The sequence below is a fragment of the Zootoca vivipara genome, chromosome 13, assembly GCF_963506605.1.
Source record: "Zootoca vivipara chromosome 13, rZooViv1.1, whole genome shotgun sequence".
NCBI lineage: Eukaryota > Metazoa > Chordata > Lepidosauria > Squamata > Lacertidae > Zootoca > Zootoca vivipara.
This window is the reverse complement of record NC_083288.1, coordinates 26,168,966-26,187,537: the sequence shown is the minus strand read 5'-3', so window position 1 is coordinate 26,187,537 and position 18,572 is coordinate 26,168,966. Positions and strand designations below refer to the sequence as shown.

Here is an 18,572-nt window from a genome sequence, read left to right as displayed (position 1 = left end):
TGTAGATCTTTGTGTGAGAACGGGAATCTTGGGGGGGGGATTTTGAATGCTATTCTTTTGAAACAGACTTAGTGAGCGAATGGGCAGTAAAATGGTAAATGAAATTCAGTGTAAACAAGTGTAAAGCGATGCATGTAGGGGCCAAAAAACAATAATCTTAATGTGACGTATACAGTCATGTGGGGGGTTGAGCTGGTGGTGACTGACAAGGAACGAGACCTTCGAGTAGAAGTAGATAGCTCAATGAACATGTTGTCCCACTGTGTGGCACGTCTTAAGTACAGTGGTACTCTGGTTACGAACTTAATTCATTCCGGAGGGCCGTTCTTAACCTGAAGCACCACTTTAGCTGATGGGGCCTCCTGCTGCCGCTGCGCCGCCGGAGCACGATTTCTGTTCTCATCCTGAAGCAAAGTTCTTAACCCGAGGTACTATTTCTGGGTTAGCGGAGTCTGTAACCTGAAGCGTTTGCAACCTGAAGCGTTTGTAACCCAAGGTACCACTGTACGTATCTGCCTAGCCATTCCTTGAACTGACCTGTTTTAATATCACTACTATATATTCACTTTTGTTCACCACACTCACAAATGCGAATGGCTCCCTCTTCTTTCTCCAATGCAAATATAGCTTCCGAGTCATCTCCAAAAACAAAACCAATCCCCTAGAGATACAATCAGGTTGAGATTAAGCAACAAATACTTAAGCAACAACAGAAAAAAACCAGCCTTTAAGGCCAAGGGCAAACAGACACAAAAACAGGATTTCCCTGAAAACTGGAGCAGTCACCAACCCCTCTTGTCCTTCTAACTGGGAACTCCAATTCCTCAGATCATATACAAAACAGTCAGCCAAACAATTAAACAAACACCCATAATTAAAATCTTCTGAAATGGCCATACACTACATATGGAGATAGTCCTCCATATGAAGGAAAAAATGAATGATTTGCCCAAACAGAGAAACCATTATTTTCCAAGTAAGCAAATTACCAAACCCACCCAAGCTGCCCTGTTACTGATAGGTATGTGAAGGCAGGCAAAAATTAACTGAGGGCTACGTAATTGCAATTTCCCACAAGGCTAGATTAAACAAAAAGCTTTCTCACAAGAATAAGAAGTGACAAAAACCATCATTATAGAAAAGTGCTGCATAGCTTGAAGAAGTGCCTACGGTAAGGGATCAGGAACCATCGAAACATGATCTCTTATGCAGGGATGGATGCCACTGTTCAGGTCTAAGCTCTGGCCTACATTTAATGGACTGACAACACCTCTAGTTCTCAGGTGTGCTGGAAAGCAAACAGTTTCCAGATCCGTTCGAATACTAGCACCGTAACTCATCAAATGTTATGATACAGTATTGTGTTTCCTTCTTTACCACTGCACATTTATGTGGCTGCCATCTGTGTTGAGTGTGTGCATGTGTGCAAAAGAGTTAGAGCGAGAAAAAACAAACAGTGTTGGCATGGTACTCCTATCTCCTATTTTCCTCCCTTGTGTTGCCAGAGCATGATGAAGTGGCAGCAGAAAGGGCAAACAAACCTCCAGTGTCAGACACAATGTAGCAATCCCAGTGCAAAGTCATCATGATTAGAGGCCAACCTGTTGTCCACACTACTGCAACTCAATGGGAGAAAAATAATGCTTTTCACTCAACACCCCCGTACATGAGACGTCAGGACATTCTTTGCAATGAAGGAATGAGGGAACAAGAATTTACACAGCAGGGCTGTATGAAAACACACCAGCCTTTGTCTGACAGAAACTGATGCCCATTTATAAGCCTGTCCCCTTGATAAGACTCCCTTTCAAAGGCTGCCCTGCCAATGTGCATTAATGAATTTTCGCAGTATGCACAACAGAAAGTTTCCAGGTCTCAAAACTCTTGCTTATGGTTTAACTTTTTATAAACCCAATCCTCCTCGTTTGTTCCCAAGAGTAAAGTTTGGCAGAACCCTGAATGCAGAACTCAGCTTCTCAGGAGGAATTCAGAAAGACAGCCATATTAACTTGCTGCTAAATAAATAAATAAGAAGTGGCTTGCAATACCTCTAAAATTAATCATTTTATTGTGGCAAAGCTTTCATAAGCAACAGCTTGCTTCTTTACGCATTCCTTAGATGTAAAGAGGTCTCCGGGCTTCTCTACATTTTGCCTTTAAGGGAAACATCATTCCGAGGCAACTCTATTTAATCTCGAGTATGCAGCTTTCCATAATAACTTTGCCAACTGCATGAAGGATTTATATGAGAGCTAGACTACAGCAGAGTAGTGGACTTTGATTTGGGTTCAAGTCTCTGCTCTCAGTGTATGCAGCCTTATAGAGTTGTGAGGATAAAACAGGATAACTCATGTACTGATTATTTCTAAGGAGTCAGTTATACCCCTGAATATCTGAATTCTCTGATTGTAAAGAAATTCAATGAACATTTTTCAGGAGGATTCTAAAACACATTAAGTTAACAACTAAAATTTAACCACACAATTAGGCTATGAAGGATGCAACCAGGTTAGTCTCAATTGTCCCTACCTTCCCCAGCTGCAAGCAAATGGCTTGCTAGTGTGAAAACTCAGGTAACTGTTGACCCTATGGCCATACCAAAGTGTTTGGTAAAACAGAGCACATCAATAACCTCATAACAAAAAGCTGGGCAAGTAATATACAAATACATGAGCAAACAGGGGTGTTTTTGTGGGGCCTGCAAGACCAAACCCCCATGATCAGTATGGAGATTAACAAACATCCAGCAATGGAAATATATGAAAATGCAGTTTTATTATTTATATCTGAAGAGCTTCAGGCAAGTTACAATACTTAGCAAATCCTCAAAGCAACTTATGTGAAGATTCAGCTCAGAGTGTGTGATTTGCTGAAGGCTAGTCTGATATGCTTCACTGCTAAGTTGATCTTCCATATCCAAAATAAACAAACCTTCTATCCCCTTGATCTGCAATGTGGGCTAAAGTTCAAGAAACCAGAGATAACTTTAATCACCTAACGTTTTTGTACACTGTACTAGCAGAGAGGTTGGAAAAATGTTTGAAATTCCCAGAAACCAGCTCCAAAAGTCTGGGAGACAGAATCCAATATTTAAGAACTAAACAATCAGTAAGTAAGCTTAAGGTATTGACTACAGTGGTACCTTCGACTTCCGAAGGTTTCGACTTACGAAGTCCACAACCCCAGAAGTCTTTTCGCCACGCATGCACACAACGGGCGCTTTGACAACCGAAGACCTCGACTTACGAAGAGCGCCGCGGAACGGATCGCCTTTGTACGTCGAGGCACCACTGTATTCTGCTAGATGGAGAGAAAGGCCAAGTGATGCTATCTAACAGCCAGTATATGATGTCACAAGCTTTAAAACTAGCTGTAACAATGTAAAGCAGCCTATCGCTGAATTACCATGTCTGTAACCTAAGCTAACTGGATTGGCAAGTTTGTTTTACCTGTTCTTTTATCTTACGTTTAACATTAGAGTCCACCACTTTACACTTAAGCAGGTACCTGCTACTGCTCACTGGTATGCACACATACAAGCCACCTTAAAAAAAAAAACTGCTGACATTTAGTTGGCAAAGAGGCAGGTAAAACTGGTACAATCTGCAAGCCTGATGAAAGATGATCTTTTCTTCTCTCTTCTTCTTTCCCCCCTTCTTTTTCTCTTTTCTTTGTTTTTTTGCATTATTTTACATAAATAATTGTAATTTGCTGTAGTGTGTGTGATGAAAAATGTTTGTATTTTGTGTAAGGAATTTTTAAAATTAAAAAGAAAGAAGAAAAAAAGAAAGCAAGAAAGATTAGACAGGTTGGAGTCACAAGATGGTAGGTTGAACACGGTAAGTATATAGCTGTCTCTTTAATATTTTCACACTTTCATAAGGAATATAGTATCTGTCACTGACTTGATAGAATCAAATTTTAGGCAGTAGAATAGAGCATACAATCCATAAATCAAGATTTGAGAGACTGACTCAACTCCTCCTATCAGTTCACACATAGTTTATGATTTCTGAAAAGGAGAATTATAGGGTGAGTGAGTAACATCCACTAGGAAGTATGAAAATAGCATGAATGTATGTTAATTCAATAGTTTTAGAATATGCCAATATACCACAGCTCTGCATCTTTACAATGGATTTCCAGTGTCAACTTTAATAGCAAACGTTTCCCATCCCTCCTCTATTTGCATTACATTTCCCATCCCTCCTCTATTTGTATTACCAAAAGCTAACAAAATATTATATACCACTAATAAACATTTTTCTTTGTTTGCTCTTTAGGCTACGTGCATTCTTAATTCCTGAGTTTATTTGTGTGACATCTTCAGGTACCGTATATTCTGGCGTATAAGACGACTTCCTGACCCATGAAAATCGTCTCAAAAGTTGGGGGGGGCCGTCTTATATGCCGGGTACTAGAATCTGTGGTCGCTGCTTATGGTGGGGGGAGCTCAAAAATGGCCGTGGGGCATGGCACAGTTTCCCTAAAGGAGCCCCTGAAGAAGCGCGCGCGGCTCCCTCATGGCTTCGACCAGATTAGCGCCTCTTCATCTAGCGCCTGAAGTGAGGGAACAAAAGGGGGGGAAGGGAACAAAAGGGAAAGCTTTCTTACACTGTCGGCTCCTGCTTTAGAGAGGGGGCTGAGCTGGGTGTGCTCGGCTTGCTAGGGGTTAAAAGGAACTGAGCAGGAGTCCTAGAGAGGATAGCCCGCTCAGCCCAGCTACCCGAAGCCTCGTTGCCTCTCTTCTCTGCAAGTGCTGCCTTCTGGGTGGGTGGAAGGTGCTAGCTGGGTGCGTTCGGCTTGCCCAGCCACCTGGGAAGGCTTTCCTGCAAGGAGAAGGCTGTTGTCTCTCTGCTCTGCTGCCTTCTGGGTGGGTTGAAGGAGCCCCAAAACAGGGGGGGGGCAAGAAGCAGTGGCGAAAGGGCAGCTCTCCCAGGAAAGGATGTGGAGAAAAGGCCATCGAGTTTCAATGAAACCCAGTTTTCCCCACAGGAGCATAGGAAGTTGCCTTATAGCTTATAGGCCACAATATGTCATTGATATACTTATGACATAAGATGATGAACAGGAGGATTTTGAAGGCTTTTAAAGGGAAACTGTCAAATTAAAATTACCATATTGAAATCAAATCTGATGTTTCTTTAATTTTTATTTGGTTGCGGTGCGGTGGAAGAGGGGTAGTCTTACACGGCGAATATATACCAAACTCTATATTTTAACTGAAAAAGTGGGGGGTCATCTTATATGCCCAGTCGTCTTATACGCTGGAATATACGGTACCTTGTATGTGCGGCAGAAGAGACACATTTAACAATAGTTCCAACTAGGGCTGCTTGAGGAATTCCATATTATGAATTCTGATATGAACTGACACCTCCCAGACTAATGTGCAGTTCAGAATTTAGTTTCAACAATTTTTACACTCACTTTCCTAATGTTACAATGCTGTCCTTAGCTCTAAAAATGCACCAATATTTGTTAGAATGTGCATTGTGCAAGAAAATGCATTTAGAAATGAGTGTTTTGCGAGATGCAAAATTTCATGCAGATCTTTAAAAAAAAAACAGATCAATGTGGAAACTGGACAGAAGCAACTGACAAGTGAACACATGTGAAGTGTCACAGACTGGAAACAGATTGATTAGTCCATTTGTAGTTCCAACAGTAAACCAGTGGTCATCCACTAAAGGATGGTCAGGAACTTAAAAACAACAACACTGTAATATTAACCATCCTGAATGGCTGGGAAATGATCCCCCTTGTATTTGGAAGCAGATGGCAGTGGCATAAAAATCTATAAAGTTAGTTTTAATTTCCTCATTCAAAGATTTGAAAATTTTGAGCTGCGAGTTGGCTCAAACTGAAGCACCTTGACCACAGTTGCTCTCTTTGGGAATCTAAAGCAGATTAGCAGTCATGCTGCCTTTCTTTTTAGGAGTCTACAGTACTTGTTTCTAATACACTGTTGCATATTGGTATATAGATTAATTACAACGACCCCATAGTCTCCTGTGCTTTTTTCAGCCAAAGAAAACCAAACCACATAGTACTGTCCCTGAACATCTCATTGCTTAAGGAAGCGGTATCAATATACCATATTTAGGTTCCTAATGCCTGTTGATTCTGCACGGCATAACCACACTCAGTAAAACTAGTCTGACTGACAGATTAAAATATTTGGGAGATGTTTGCATAATTCTGCACCACCTTCAGAATTTGTTGAATTTACAGATTTTATTGATTTATTGTCAACTATGGGCTCTGCTCACTCAGCTATTGCCCAAACTCCTAGCCTTGCACAAGCCAAAAGGCGACTTACCGAAGCAGCAGTTCTTTGGGAAGTTTTTTGTTGATTGCAGCCTCATCACTGTTTGAGAACATCTGCAACAGAGAAAGCAACAACATGCATTTACCCTGTTGTGTGGATCATTATCTCTTATAAACTTGGGGGAGCATGGCAACTTCATAGGGGAAAGCTATTTTTCAGGCAATCTGAAAAGATGGCATTTGAAGACAACATAGTGCCTTGCATGTTTGTTTTAAAAGGCTGGTATTAAAATATAGTGCAACTCACACTGAACATTTGGGGTTGTGTTGAATTCTAAATGAACTAGCCTGAATAATAAATGGCAGTTTATTTTGGTTTCTCAGTAACAGGCCATACAGCATATTGCCCCCCCCCCCGGCAAAAAAAACCTCAAGTGTTTCCCTCTTTCCTGCTGGATTATGTGGATGTGCAACAGCTAGATACAGACTGAAAAGAATGGATCAGAATTCCAAATACAATTTCCCTTTTATTAATTAGGTGTACAGGTTCTAGTCCCCTAAAATAATTTCCCTGTTTCAGATTGAACCTTGATCCTGGAGCATGTTTACTTCCTCAAATGTTACATCTTGAATCACTTGCTTGAGTCATCTTTAAAGCTTTCCTCTGAAAACACCTTGGTGTGCTGCTTGTTTGTTTGCCCCCTATCTATTAATGGAGCACTCTCTTATAACAGAGCTATAACAGATCTTGAGATAGAGAGATGTATCCATATTTTTCGTTCCATAAGACGCACTTTTTTCCTCCTAAAAAGTAAGAGGAAATGTCTTTGCGTCTTATGGAGCGAATGCATGGTCCCTGGAGCCAAATTGGCCAGGGGCTAAAGGCAGATAGTGGTTTTTTTTTTAGAAAGAGCTAAAGGCTAACAAGAGGGATAGAGAGCCTTGAAAGGAACCCACTCAGCAGCTGATTGCAAGAGATAGGGGAGGGAGACAAGAGAGCAAGCTCCCTTCCTGGCCCCTCCCATCCCCCTTGCCTAGGCATCAATTGTTGTCTGCAGAGGGAGACATGTGACTGGCTGATTAGATTATCTGTCTGGAAACTGTAGAAATGGGTCCCTTTCCTTTCCTAGAAGCTGCAGAACTTGAGTTGAACCCCATAAAAACAGGATTTTTTCCCTTAGCAAGGAAACTCAGCAACTTTGAGCTGATCCTAAAAAATGGAACTTCCCCCCTTTGCAAAAAAACTGCACAACTCTGAGCTGATCCTTTAAAAAATGGAGCTTTCCCCCTTTGCAAAAGAAGCTTCCTCGAATATTTAATGGGGGGGGGAGGCAAAGGCACCTAGGCTCTAGGAGTTGGCTGCTATGCCTAGGACAATTCAAGAAAGCAAAATATATTTTTTCTTGTTTTCCTCCTCTAAAAATCTAGGTGTATCCTATGGTCAGGTGTGTCCTATGGAGTGAAAAATACGGTACTTCTAGATACAAGAAGTCATTTATCTCCAAGTCACATCACTCGCTCATCTAGTAGGTAAGGGTAACCCTAACATATCAACTGTTTATTATAACAATAATAATAATATATTTAATGTCTGTGTCACGTAACAAGTGTGACTCAAACTAAAAGCAAAAACATACAATGCCACAAAAACCTATTCATTGGGGTTGGTTTGTTTTAATAAAAAATACACCAACACAATAAAGGAGACATCAACAACAAAGTACCATTTTAAACAGAAAAACTAAATAGACAGACCCCTCAATCAGCAAATAATAACCCCAATGAACAGTAGTAATCCACCAACATTTGTCAAACTACGCTCTTCAGGCTTTCATATCATAAACCATTTCTCAGAGCATATGGCGTAGTAAATCATGCTGAAGCTAAACAGGTCTGGGTCTGGTCAGTGCCTGGATGGAAAAATGTCTGGGAACCCTATGTACACTTCTTTGTCTTCCAATATGGAAGAATGGTGATATATAAATAGAAATGCAGGAAATTGTGTAGTCACTACAGTGGAGGGGAGCTGGCTGATGGTAAACTCAGTAGTGTGGGCCATTTCTTTGGCATTTGGACTTTGCACTCCAAATATGGAAAGTTGGCATAAGCAGTGGAAGTTTGCTGGGCATACATCAGCTAACAGTCATGTGTTTCTCTCAGCATCTGTATCCCCATCAGTGCCACATTCACATACACTCTTCACTTGGAGATCTCTCTAAAGCTACAACAGGCATACAATTCAACAGTTCAGATATTTCTACACAAACAGGAAGGAGTATGCAAACAGGGCCAAGAACTGAAGTAGTGGGCCAGCTCATATGACTTCACCAGCCATTGAAATCAGGAATTTTTAAAATCCATGTGTAGTATGTATTAAGATTTCAGCTGGCATATAAAAGACACAACCTGGCTTAAGAGAGCAAGGGAAGGGAACAGGACAAGAATTATTTGCTTCGGGTTTAAAACAGCCCAGCACGCCAAGCATTTTTTATGTGTGAGCATGCAGGTAATCTGTGCATTGTGGTTATGCCTTTGCAAGAATAGACAAATAGGAACACTGTTTCCATAGAGTTATACTGCAGGTAGGCAGCATTCGTGAAAGGCTGAAAAAAAGAGAGTTATCAACATATAACCACATCAGTTACCTAGAATTTTGATGCCAGTTCCTAAAAATTCCCCCACCGACCCAAGAAAATCCCAGAAAATGGTTTGCTCACCTGACAGAATTGGAGGCCCAGTTCAGAAAGCACATACCATGGGCTCATTCCTGATACACGGTTCCCTCATCCACTTCCTGGTTCTCTTATATTTGCTGTTAATAGCCAAATGAGAAAACTTGGGTTAGCACCTTGCCTCCAAACCGTGATTTGAAACCACACTTTGAAAGGGCTTTGTAAATCATGGTTTGGAGTCAAGACACCAGCCACATTTTGCCAATTCAGACCTCCTGCTCTCATCATCCTTGGCCATTGTCCATGTCAGCTGGGGTACATGTGCGTTGGAGTTCAATAGCCAAAGTGTAACAACAGATACCCCCACACCCAGTTTACTATGATGTTTGAGTACGTAAAAAGTTAAATGAAGAATTCCCTTGTGGTGTAATTAAGGACAGAGTCTTGCCCTTGGGGTGTAAGACCTGGGTTCATATACCCACCAAATTCAGTGGGTGACCTCGGGCCATTCACTCTTTCTTATAGGAAAACTTCTTAAAAGAGGGGGTCAATTGCCAGAAGGAAGGAGTGCATCAGTATTGTCTCTCTTTAAAGTGCTTAAAGATCTTGCCCCAACAAACCCTAGCGAATGCATCTGAGAAAAGAATACAGGTGCAATGCAGACTGTACCCCATCCAGTAAAAAAATAAAAAATCAGCACCAAAGTTTTGTTCTGCTCTCTTCCTCATGTTAAGAGCTCAGGTTAGGTCTTGCTGTATCTTATTTTACCCTTCATAAATCTTTGAAGTTGATCTGACTAGGAGCTGTTAGAACTGAACACTGCTTGATGCTAGGTCTGCCAGGTTCAAAGTCCACTGCTCTATTTATTACCCCATTTATTACCAAGCAGCAGAACAGGTTGCTACTTTCCCCACAAAAGCTGTCATTTTTTTTAAAAAAAATATATTTTTATTAATTTTCCAATTAAAACCAATTATATCACATTCATTATTTCAAATTATACACATATATATCAATCAAACCGAATATTATGCCAAATCATCTAAAAAAATTTTTTGGGTTCCCATGCTTCAAGAAATTGGGGATTCCTCGCAACCGTCCACTGCCGTCTTTTTTCTAAAGTTCAAATCGTCTCTCCAAGTTCATAATAATCCGAATCTTTCCCTTACAGTCACATAGATGTTTTCCACTTTCAACCGATTGTTTCCCAGCTGCTGAGATAAATATCAAACAAGGTTTCACAAATGTTCTTTCTCCTGTGTGGGTTAATCAGTCCAGCCTCCCCATAAATCTTCTTGGTCTGGAGCTCCCTGTTGCGTCAACACGAAGCAGCGCCATCTTAAAAAAAACTCAAAACACTTTCGTTTTCTCTCATAACCGGGTAGATTAACGATCTTTATAAAATTTACAGCTTTTCCAGGCAGAAGACCCAAACATCAAACCATAGACTCTTGGTAAATTAATGGATCTCCTTGCCCTATAGCTGAACTTAGCCTCAGGTCGCTGCTCCAATTCAAAGTGCGTCACAGCTCATAAATCCTCCGAACGCGTCCAGGACTCCTTCCGTCCAACTAGAGGGGGGCTTTTCTCGTCGGCAACTCCACATCTTTAAAAAATATGCTCAGTAACAACAGTTTATAAAGTTCAACTCACACAGTCTTTTGCTTCTCTTTCACTCCAAACAAACCAGGACATCGCGTCTGGGAAGGTACGAAGTAACTCATATGAAGAAAAATTAAAAAAAAACTCACTTCCCTTATCGCTCCGTCCCCATCAATCCTTCTTTCAGATGAAATACAGCCTTTGACTCCTCTCCCTCAGCAGCATAAATTTCTCAGCAGTAAACAGCGCTTCTTCCCCTCCTTCTGAAGTATGTCCATAGATTTAAGCCTAATTATCTTCTTTAACCATGGAAATCCCCACCATGCAGATTAGCGTCCGGGAGTCCTGGCCCTCGTAAGTGCTCAGCCCAAGCTCCCCCCACTCCAAAAACAGTCGGAGTGGGTCTGGGGGCATCGCGGGCCAGCGGCCCCTCTCCGTAACCCCCGGAGAGGGTAGGGGGTTGCCATTTACTCCCCTAGCAACCGCCAAATTCCTTACGAAGGTCAGAGAGATGGAAAACAGGTCCGCCATTCCTGCCGGCGGAAACCGGAACCTACAAAAGCTGTCATTTTAAAGAAAAAATTATCAAGAAGAATCTCTACAAGCAGAAGCCTCACCTCATACGCTGTATTGATGCACCAGATGTTAACACAGCTATATCAGCTATATCTACTTCAGTGGCACCCAGGTAAGCAAGTTTGCTTACAGCTAATCAATCATAAGGTATGAGCTTCCAACTATTTATTACATGTCACTTCTGCAGAAACCACTTCATGCAATTTAGTCAAGAGGAATCCTTCTCCCTGGACTTGAGGCCAATTTGTAGGGTAAAACACATGTGCCAAAATTATGAAGAGGATGACACCATATACAAGTGTTATATGCTAAATGCTGGAAGCTTCTAAGTCAAGATGAGTAGGCAGCAGTGCTTGGTCTTAAGAGAAGAACATAGCTAAAGCAGACATAAAGTAAAACTAGTGGAATGGAGAGAACCAGTGGGGCACAGTTATATCTGGATACAAACTACAGCAGGGGTGTGATACTTTTTTCAGCTCAAGGGCACATTCCTTTCTGGCGACTTTCTGGGGGCAACATGCCAGAGCTGGCTGGGGCCAGACACACACAAAAAGGCAGAAAAGTGAATGTATATGTTGCATTTGTACAGTCAGGTAGTTTCTACACTTACTCACACACACATCTCTATGCTTCCTCTAGGTATTAACAGAGTCCAAGGACAGACACAAACACTCAAGGGTGTGTGTGTGTGTGCAAGATCTAGGGAAAGTCCCAAGGGCCAACCCTAGGACCTCAGGGAAGGGTGTACTGGAGGTGGTATCAAAGAGAACACAATAGTTCAACCATCTAGAAGTCACACAAAAGGCAAACTCTTCTACAAAGATATCTGATTTAGTTCAGGGAATGTATGATCACCCCCTCCCAACTAAAATGCCCAGGGAGACCTTGAGATGGAGACTGAAATAAAGGGGGCACCTAAAGGATGAAGTGTCGTAATAACTGCCAACTTCAACTACCCTCATAGACTAGAGGCATTGCATAAACCCAATCACAACCAAGAGGTAAAATTAACAGATACCCTAAACGACTCTGCCCTAGAACAGTTTGGGTCATGGAACTGACCAGAGAGATGGCAACCCTCAACTCAAGTGGCACCCAAGACCTTGTGTGAGATGTAAGTGTTGCTGAACCAATTTGGAACAGTGATCATAGTCCTATGTAAGTTGACAATTGCTAAGAAAGTCCAACATGGTCACATTTGACTTCAAAAGTGGAAACTTGCCAAAAAATGAGGGGTTGCTTAGAAGACAGTGGAACGGCAAAGTCAAGAGGGTCAAATCTCTCCAGAATGGTTTGGAGCTGTTTAAAACCACAATAACAGATTGGCTAGAATGTACAATCCAGATCAGTAAAGGTACCACCAGGGCCAAGAGGATGGCAGCATAGTTAATTAGCAGAGCCATGGAAGCTATTAGAGGTAAGAGGACTTCCTTCAGAAAATAGTTCTGTCCAAATGAGAAGAACAAAAAGGAACATAAACTTTAGCAAGGATTGTGAGTAGACCGAGGGATTAAAAAAAAAAGAATTGGATGAACACTTCGTTAAAAACATAAAGAGGCCAACAAGTAAACATTTTTTAAATACATGGCTGTTGGATAACAAGTGAGTCAAAGGTGTGCTGAAGGAAGAAATGTAACTGCAGAGAAGCTGAATTAATTCTTTGCATCTGTCTTCACAATGGAAGATGTAATTCTCCAGAGTTTCAGACAGGAATCTTTACCAGTCATAACTAGAGATACCAAGGATTAAACATGGGACCTTCTGTATGCAAACAAGTGCCCTGCCATTGGCTATGGTATCTTTCTTCGCTGTGTGAAGCATGGAATATTCATTGCCTGGCTCAAGTAAGGTCAGAACAGATATTGATTTGCTGGCAAACTCAGCTGCTTCTCAGCTGAGACAGAATCAGGACTTTATTTCCTAAAAAAAAAGAAAAAGATGAAGAAAAGAAAGCTCACACAAGCCCTTATGATTAAAAGAATCAATGCCAAAATCAGCAACCAGCAGAAACTGCTAGTCTGGAAAGAAGACCTTGACATTGTAAAGAAATTATTCCAAAGGACAAGGTTGCAAAGGAGAACTGGTCTGAGAGCTTTCCATGGGCTGGAGCTGGGGGGAAAAAAGCATTGCAGCTTTGTGCTGGCACATACAGATGTAGAGGTATTCTTCTAAGGTTTTTTGTTGTTTTTAATGGGGGCATTGTGGATGAACTGTTACAGCTTATAGCATTCTGGAAGATGTTTAAGAGCCTAGTTAAGTAATAGAAACAGAACTTAAATATAGGGCAGGATCTAGTATATACAAACCCTTAAAATTTGTGCAAGTCAGTGTCCAGGGAAGAAAAATGGTGAGAGTGGGCCATGAAATCAGAAGCAAAGAGACTTCTGAGTTTTCAAAAAGTTTTCAAAAAGGGATATTTTACTACCTGCCCCAATAACCTTTCAAGCAGCCTACTACAGGTACCACAGGCAGGGAGAGTTAATAGCACTCTTGGATTCCAGGAAAATATGAGAATCCACAGGCTGGACTTGACATGGCCTGCAATTCTCCTGCTTCTCTCTCATGTCATGATACTCCTTGCTTTTCAGTTCTGTGAACCAGGGGCCAAGCCATCTCTCCCAAGAGACAGAAAGGGTGCGGAAACTTGTATTATAGCTGGGATTGCTAATCGTTGGCCCTTCAGATGTTACTAGACTACAACTCTCAACTATTGGCCATGCTTGGAGGTACTGATGAGAGTCAAACAACATCTGGAGGGTCTAAGGTTCCCCATCCTTGCATTAACTAGGATGGCCCACACAAGAAGATTAAAGCATAATAAAAATCAGAATGGAATGCTTATGTTCTTTACACTCTCTTAAACTAACTTACATATATATATATATTTCTAGTCAATTATAAGTAAATAGTTTTCCACTGTAATACTCTCTTGCTGCAAAAGTTTTCCTGAGATGCTGGGTCAAGTGCATTGCAGATGCAGAACAGCTAAAATACTTTTGTGATCCATTTTTTATTCCAGTTCCAGTATCTATATCTTTTACTTCAAAGAGAACTTCCAAACACTCCAAAATATTTATAGACTGAAAGGATACAAGTGAAATACAAGGTATCCTGGGCATATACAGAAATACATTGCGTTGAAGAGGCCTTTCACCAAGAATGTGCATGGTAGACATCAGACCACAAAATAGCTTGCATATTTTTGCCAAACTTAAATCCTACCATGGAGTACCAGTCCCAAAAGAGCAACCATGATTATTCTTGCTGCTATAAACTCAAACTACCTGTAATGATCTCTTTCGCCTTTGAGTACAAAAAGAGACTGCCTCTTCCACCATGTACAAATCGCAAAATCTGAGATTAATGAAGTTATTGCTTGGTTTCCGCCACTCTTACATTCAGAAAATATAAGGGAAATGCCCATGGTCTGCAAGAGAGGGGCACTGCCTTGGAGACACATGCTTCCATCTAATCAGGGTTCTCTTTCTAACTAGGATTTGAAAAGAGAGTTTGAAGTAGTTTTACACATCCTAACTGCATCAGTGAGACATAAGCCACAGGTAAGTCAACAAGGAGAGGGATGTAATATGCACTCCCATGGCTGGTTCCTGATTTATAGATCATGGTTTGCAGGGAACCAGTGTTGGGCTTGCTTGCATCAGAACTTAATTTGCATGTGACACTTAAATCACTAACTATAACCCATCCTGAGCCTAAGGAATTGGCTTGGACTAGAAGTCTAAAAAGAAAAATACATTTTGCCCGCTATTAGCCACCCAACATGCACACAGGGAGTAACAAGAGTCTATATTTCTGTTAATGGTGCTGAAATAGTTCTTCCACAAATTGTATTTTTAAAACCACCATTCCTCTGGGAGGAGCTGTATGATGAATATTGTCCACAGCAATTTATATATAATACAAACAGTTCAGACTGTGTGAGCTTTCTTTAGAAGCTTCCCTGCTGTCCAGGGACTTCTATTTTCTTTTCTCTACTTTCTTTTTTACAGCTCACTTTATAAACTGTGTTCTCTCTGGGAAATGTGTATCTGCAGACTGCCACAGCCATGAACAAAATTATTAAAAGTCTGGTGCCTCTGATGTCTGCTCCAAGCACAGGAGTTATTAGGCTGATGGATGGCCGATTACATATACCAAACAGTGTTCGAAACTCCCATTGTTCTGGGCACATTTTGCAACAGAGAATTTCATTAGCATGAGCAGTTTCTGAGCTCTGGGTGCGGTATTGAGCCTAAGATTTCAGAGAAAAACTGCAGAGTGGAATGAATGGAGGACCTTCTTATGCCTCCCCACTTCCAGCTACTCTCTGAAGACTGAATAGTCTTAAAAAATATTAGGGGGTTGGTGGGCAGGGGAAGGACCATTTGAAAAATGAACATAATATTTTAGCTGCAGTTCATTAGTTTTCAGCTTTGTATTCTTGTTATAAAAAAGTGTGTCTTTCACATTCCGTTGTTGCACCTACAATCTAGGTTTAACGTGCCATTTAGCTCCTAGCTTTCATATCTCAGTTTCTAACACTGATACCAAACCCTTTCTCTACAACTTCTATAGGCTTCCTGAAATTATGGTGTGCGTGTTGGGCAGCAACCACAAGAAGGTCAGAAAAAGATGAGGGAAGAATCAATGAAGCACCTTGCAACTCCTGAGCCATTGCCCTGCTTGCTCCATGTTGTTAATTCTTTGGGAACAACAAGCAATTCAGGCCCAGTGTTGTAGAGCAGATTGAATACTGGCATTTCAATGGGGAAACCCAGATCCAAATACTTTAAGCCACTCACTATGCTACCCTCAATGAGCCAACATAGGGGAACAAACCTGGGAAGGAAAAAGAGAGCAAGCGAGTCAGGGGAAAACTGTGGCAGAGATCTGGCCTACCTTTAAGCCTGTTTTCTATTAAAAAACTCACAGTATACTCAGCATCTATCTACTAGCGTTGGGCATACCACTGAATCCAACCAAGCTGCCAATACAACAAGCTGTAGGAAGTTTGTAGGGAAGCTGAGTAAATAGTTAATACTATGTCAGCCACCCACCACCCACATTATCCTAGAGCCCCTGGCCATTCCCCTCAGCTATGTGCTCTGTCTGCTCAAAGCTATCTGCCTATGTCCACCTGGGCTAACAGCCCTTAGTAATAGAATGCTGCCAAGAGTCTCTTTATCCATCTTATCCATTTTACACATCACTTGAGAAGACAGGTGAACTAATATCAGTGTACTGGAAGAAGCAAAGATCACCAGTGTTTAAGCAATGATTCTTCAACAGTGAGCAGTTAAAGGCACCCCAATGCCTGGGCTGTCTCAGCTGGTGGGGGGGGGGAGAGAACCTTCCCTCCCCCAGCTGAGCGGCGCAAACAAGCAGCATTGTCCTGGCCTGTGAGCATGGGTGAAACAGCCTCAGCTTTTGAGGTGAGAGCTGAGGAGGTTTCACCCAGTGTCTCGCAGGCAGAGGCCAATGCATCAAGTTTTTTCAACACTGTGGTATACTGTCAAACCTCAATGTTTGGCTGATGATACACCACAATGTTGAAAAGCTGATATTGTCCAGCCCTAGACCAGTTAGACCAATATTATGGTATTTTCATTTTGATAGCAGATACTCAATTTTTCTCCACCGCCCTCCGTTGCTGATATGCCTTTTGAATAAACTGCTTAACTGGATTTCTGAGCTGTGCTGGTTTGTTAACACACTCAGAGGTTGGTTGTCCCAACCACCACTCCACTGCTGGCTGTTAAAATGCCTGGTAAAACATGAGGCAGATAGGATGAGTAGGCAACCAGGAGACAGTGGGAATCCTGCACGTCTTGTCCTAGGTAACATATAAGCATGTAGTAACAAGCAGAGAGAGAGAAAAAGCTGTTGCAATTTATCTCTTTTTAACCTGGAAGTCCTTGTGAGAAACTAACATCATCATGCAAGATAGATCTCAGGGTCTTATGGGTGGAAATGTAATTCACAAGAAGAGCAAAACAAAGGCCAATGTTTTTTGCTCACCTTAATACACATACACACACACCCCACAAAAAAAGGCTGACTTAGAGGGTTGTAATCTCCCCTGCTTTGTTTCAAACCCTCCACAAAATTTGCCCAAGAGTTCTCCTTTAACATTTCACCCCAGATCACAGTTAAACATTAAGGAAGAATATTTCCACTCCTGTGACAAAAGAAAATGTGTATAGTTATTGGGGTGGTGAAAAGTATGTATCAAAATTGTGACTCATTCTCGCTTCAAGTACTTTGAGATTATCCTATTTTATCCTCACAGCCGTACTGAGAGTTAGGTCAGGCCAAGTAATAATGCCTTGTCTAAAGCTGCTCACTAAGCCTCATGACTGCAAAGGGATGTGAACAAAGACCCCATAGACCAAGCCCAACAGTCTATCCATTACAGCATACTGCCAACTTTTATAGGGGTAACACTCATCCATTCTCTTCCCTACCCCCATTGCTATTGTGGGACTAGTCATTCTGAATGCAACAACTGTCCACACCAACACTGGCTCCTCTGGGATACCCAGAAGATCTGAAGGAGTGCTATTAACAATTCAGAATACCAGAACACCAGCACAGATATGCAAACTATATTGGTGTCAGAGCATTGCTGCTTCTAGTAGGTGTTCTAACAATGGTGTGAACTCTCCTGCTATTTAAGAACCAAGATGACTAAAAGTATTGTACAAAGCATTAAGCAATCCCTGTGTATAAGGAATGTAACCTGTATTTCACAAACAAGACAGGAATGTTGTCTGACTGAGAGATGGGTACACAGTAGCAATTAGAAAAGGGAAAAGGCTGGGCAACAGGTCTAAGGAGTAATCTTAGTACTTTATTGATCTACTGTACGAGATTAATTAGATTTATGACTGGCTACACACAAAAAGAATCCTGAAGCAATTTATATGGGTAACATACCACATACAATAAAAATCTATTAAAACTAAATATACTGAAAGTGTTCATCCAAATAATCCAACAGCTTCTAGAAGAAAAATTTGAGAGCAGTGCAGTAAGGAACTCCAACCAAAAGGTAACAGCAGAGAGGCTGCAGCAACTGGGCTCTAGGGCTGGGTTATATATCAATATATCGTCCAAAACTGGTTTGAAGTTCACATTGTGATAACTGTTTCATAATACAGTGGTACCTCTGGTTACGAACTTAATTCGTTCCAGAGGTCCATTCTTAAGCTGAAACCGTTCTTATCCTGAGGTGCGTTTTCGCTAATGGGTCTCTGGCGTGCAATTTCTGTTCACATCCTGGGGCAAAGTTTTCAACCAAGAGCAGCTACTTCCAGGTTAGCAGAGCTCGTAACCCGAAGCATTTGTAACCAGAGGTACCACTGTATTTGACTTGGCAATATATCGCGAATCACAATGTGTGTGAGGACTGGGAGATATCTGGTTTTCAACATAGCGATATATCACCAGCTA

At 41.4% G+C, this 18,572-nt stretch overlaps 1 protein-coding gene across 3 annotated transcripts in view; it reads right to left on the bottom strand.

Moving 5' to 3' along the window:
* The window catches only part of FBXL20 (F-box and leucine rich repeat protein 20), an 88,420-nt gene that overhangs the window by 53,100 nt on the left and 16,748 nt on the right, over positions 1–18,572 (bottom strand). The window contains exons 2-3 of one of the 3 annotated variants that reach the window (XM_035136440.2): positions 8,988–9,082; positions 6,323–6,384 (exon numbers count right to left, since the gene is read on the bottom strand). In XM_035136440.2, coding sequence (XP_034992331.1) covers positions 6,323–6,384; positions 8,988–9,035 — 110 coding nt within the window. In that variant the 5' untranslated portion in view covers positions 9,036–9,082. Of the gene's footprint in view, positions 1–6,322; positions 6,385–8,987; positions 9,083–18,572 lie in introns of those variants that run through there. The other 2 variants (XM_035136443.2, XM_060281509.1) reach the window with 2 other exon arrangements.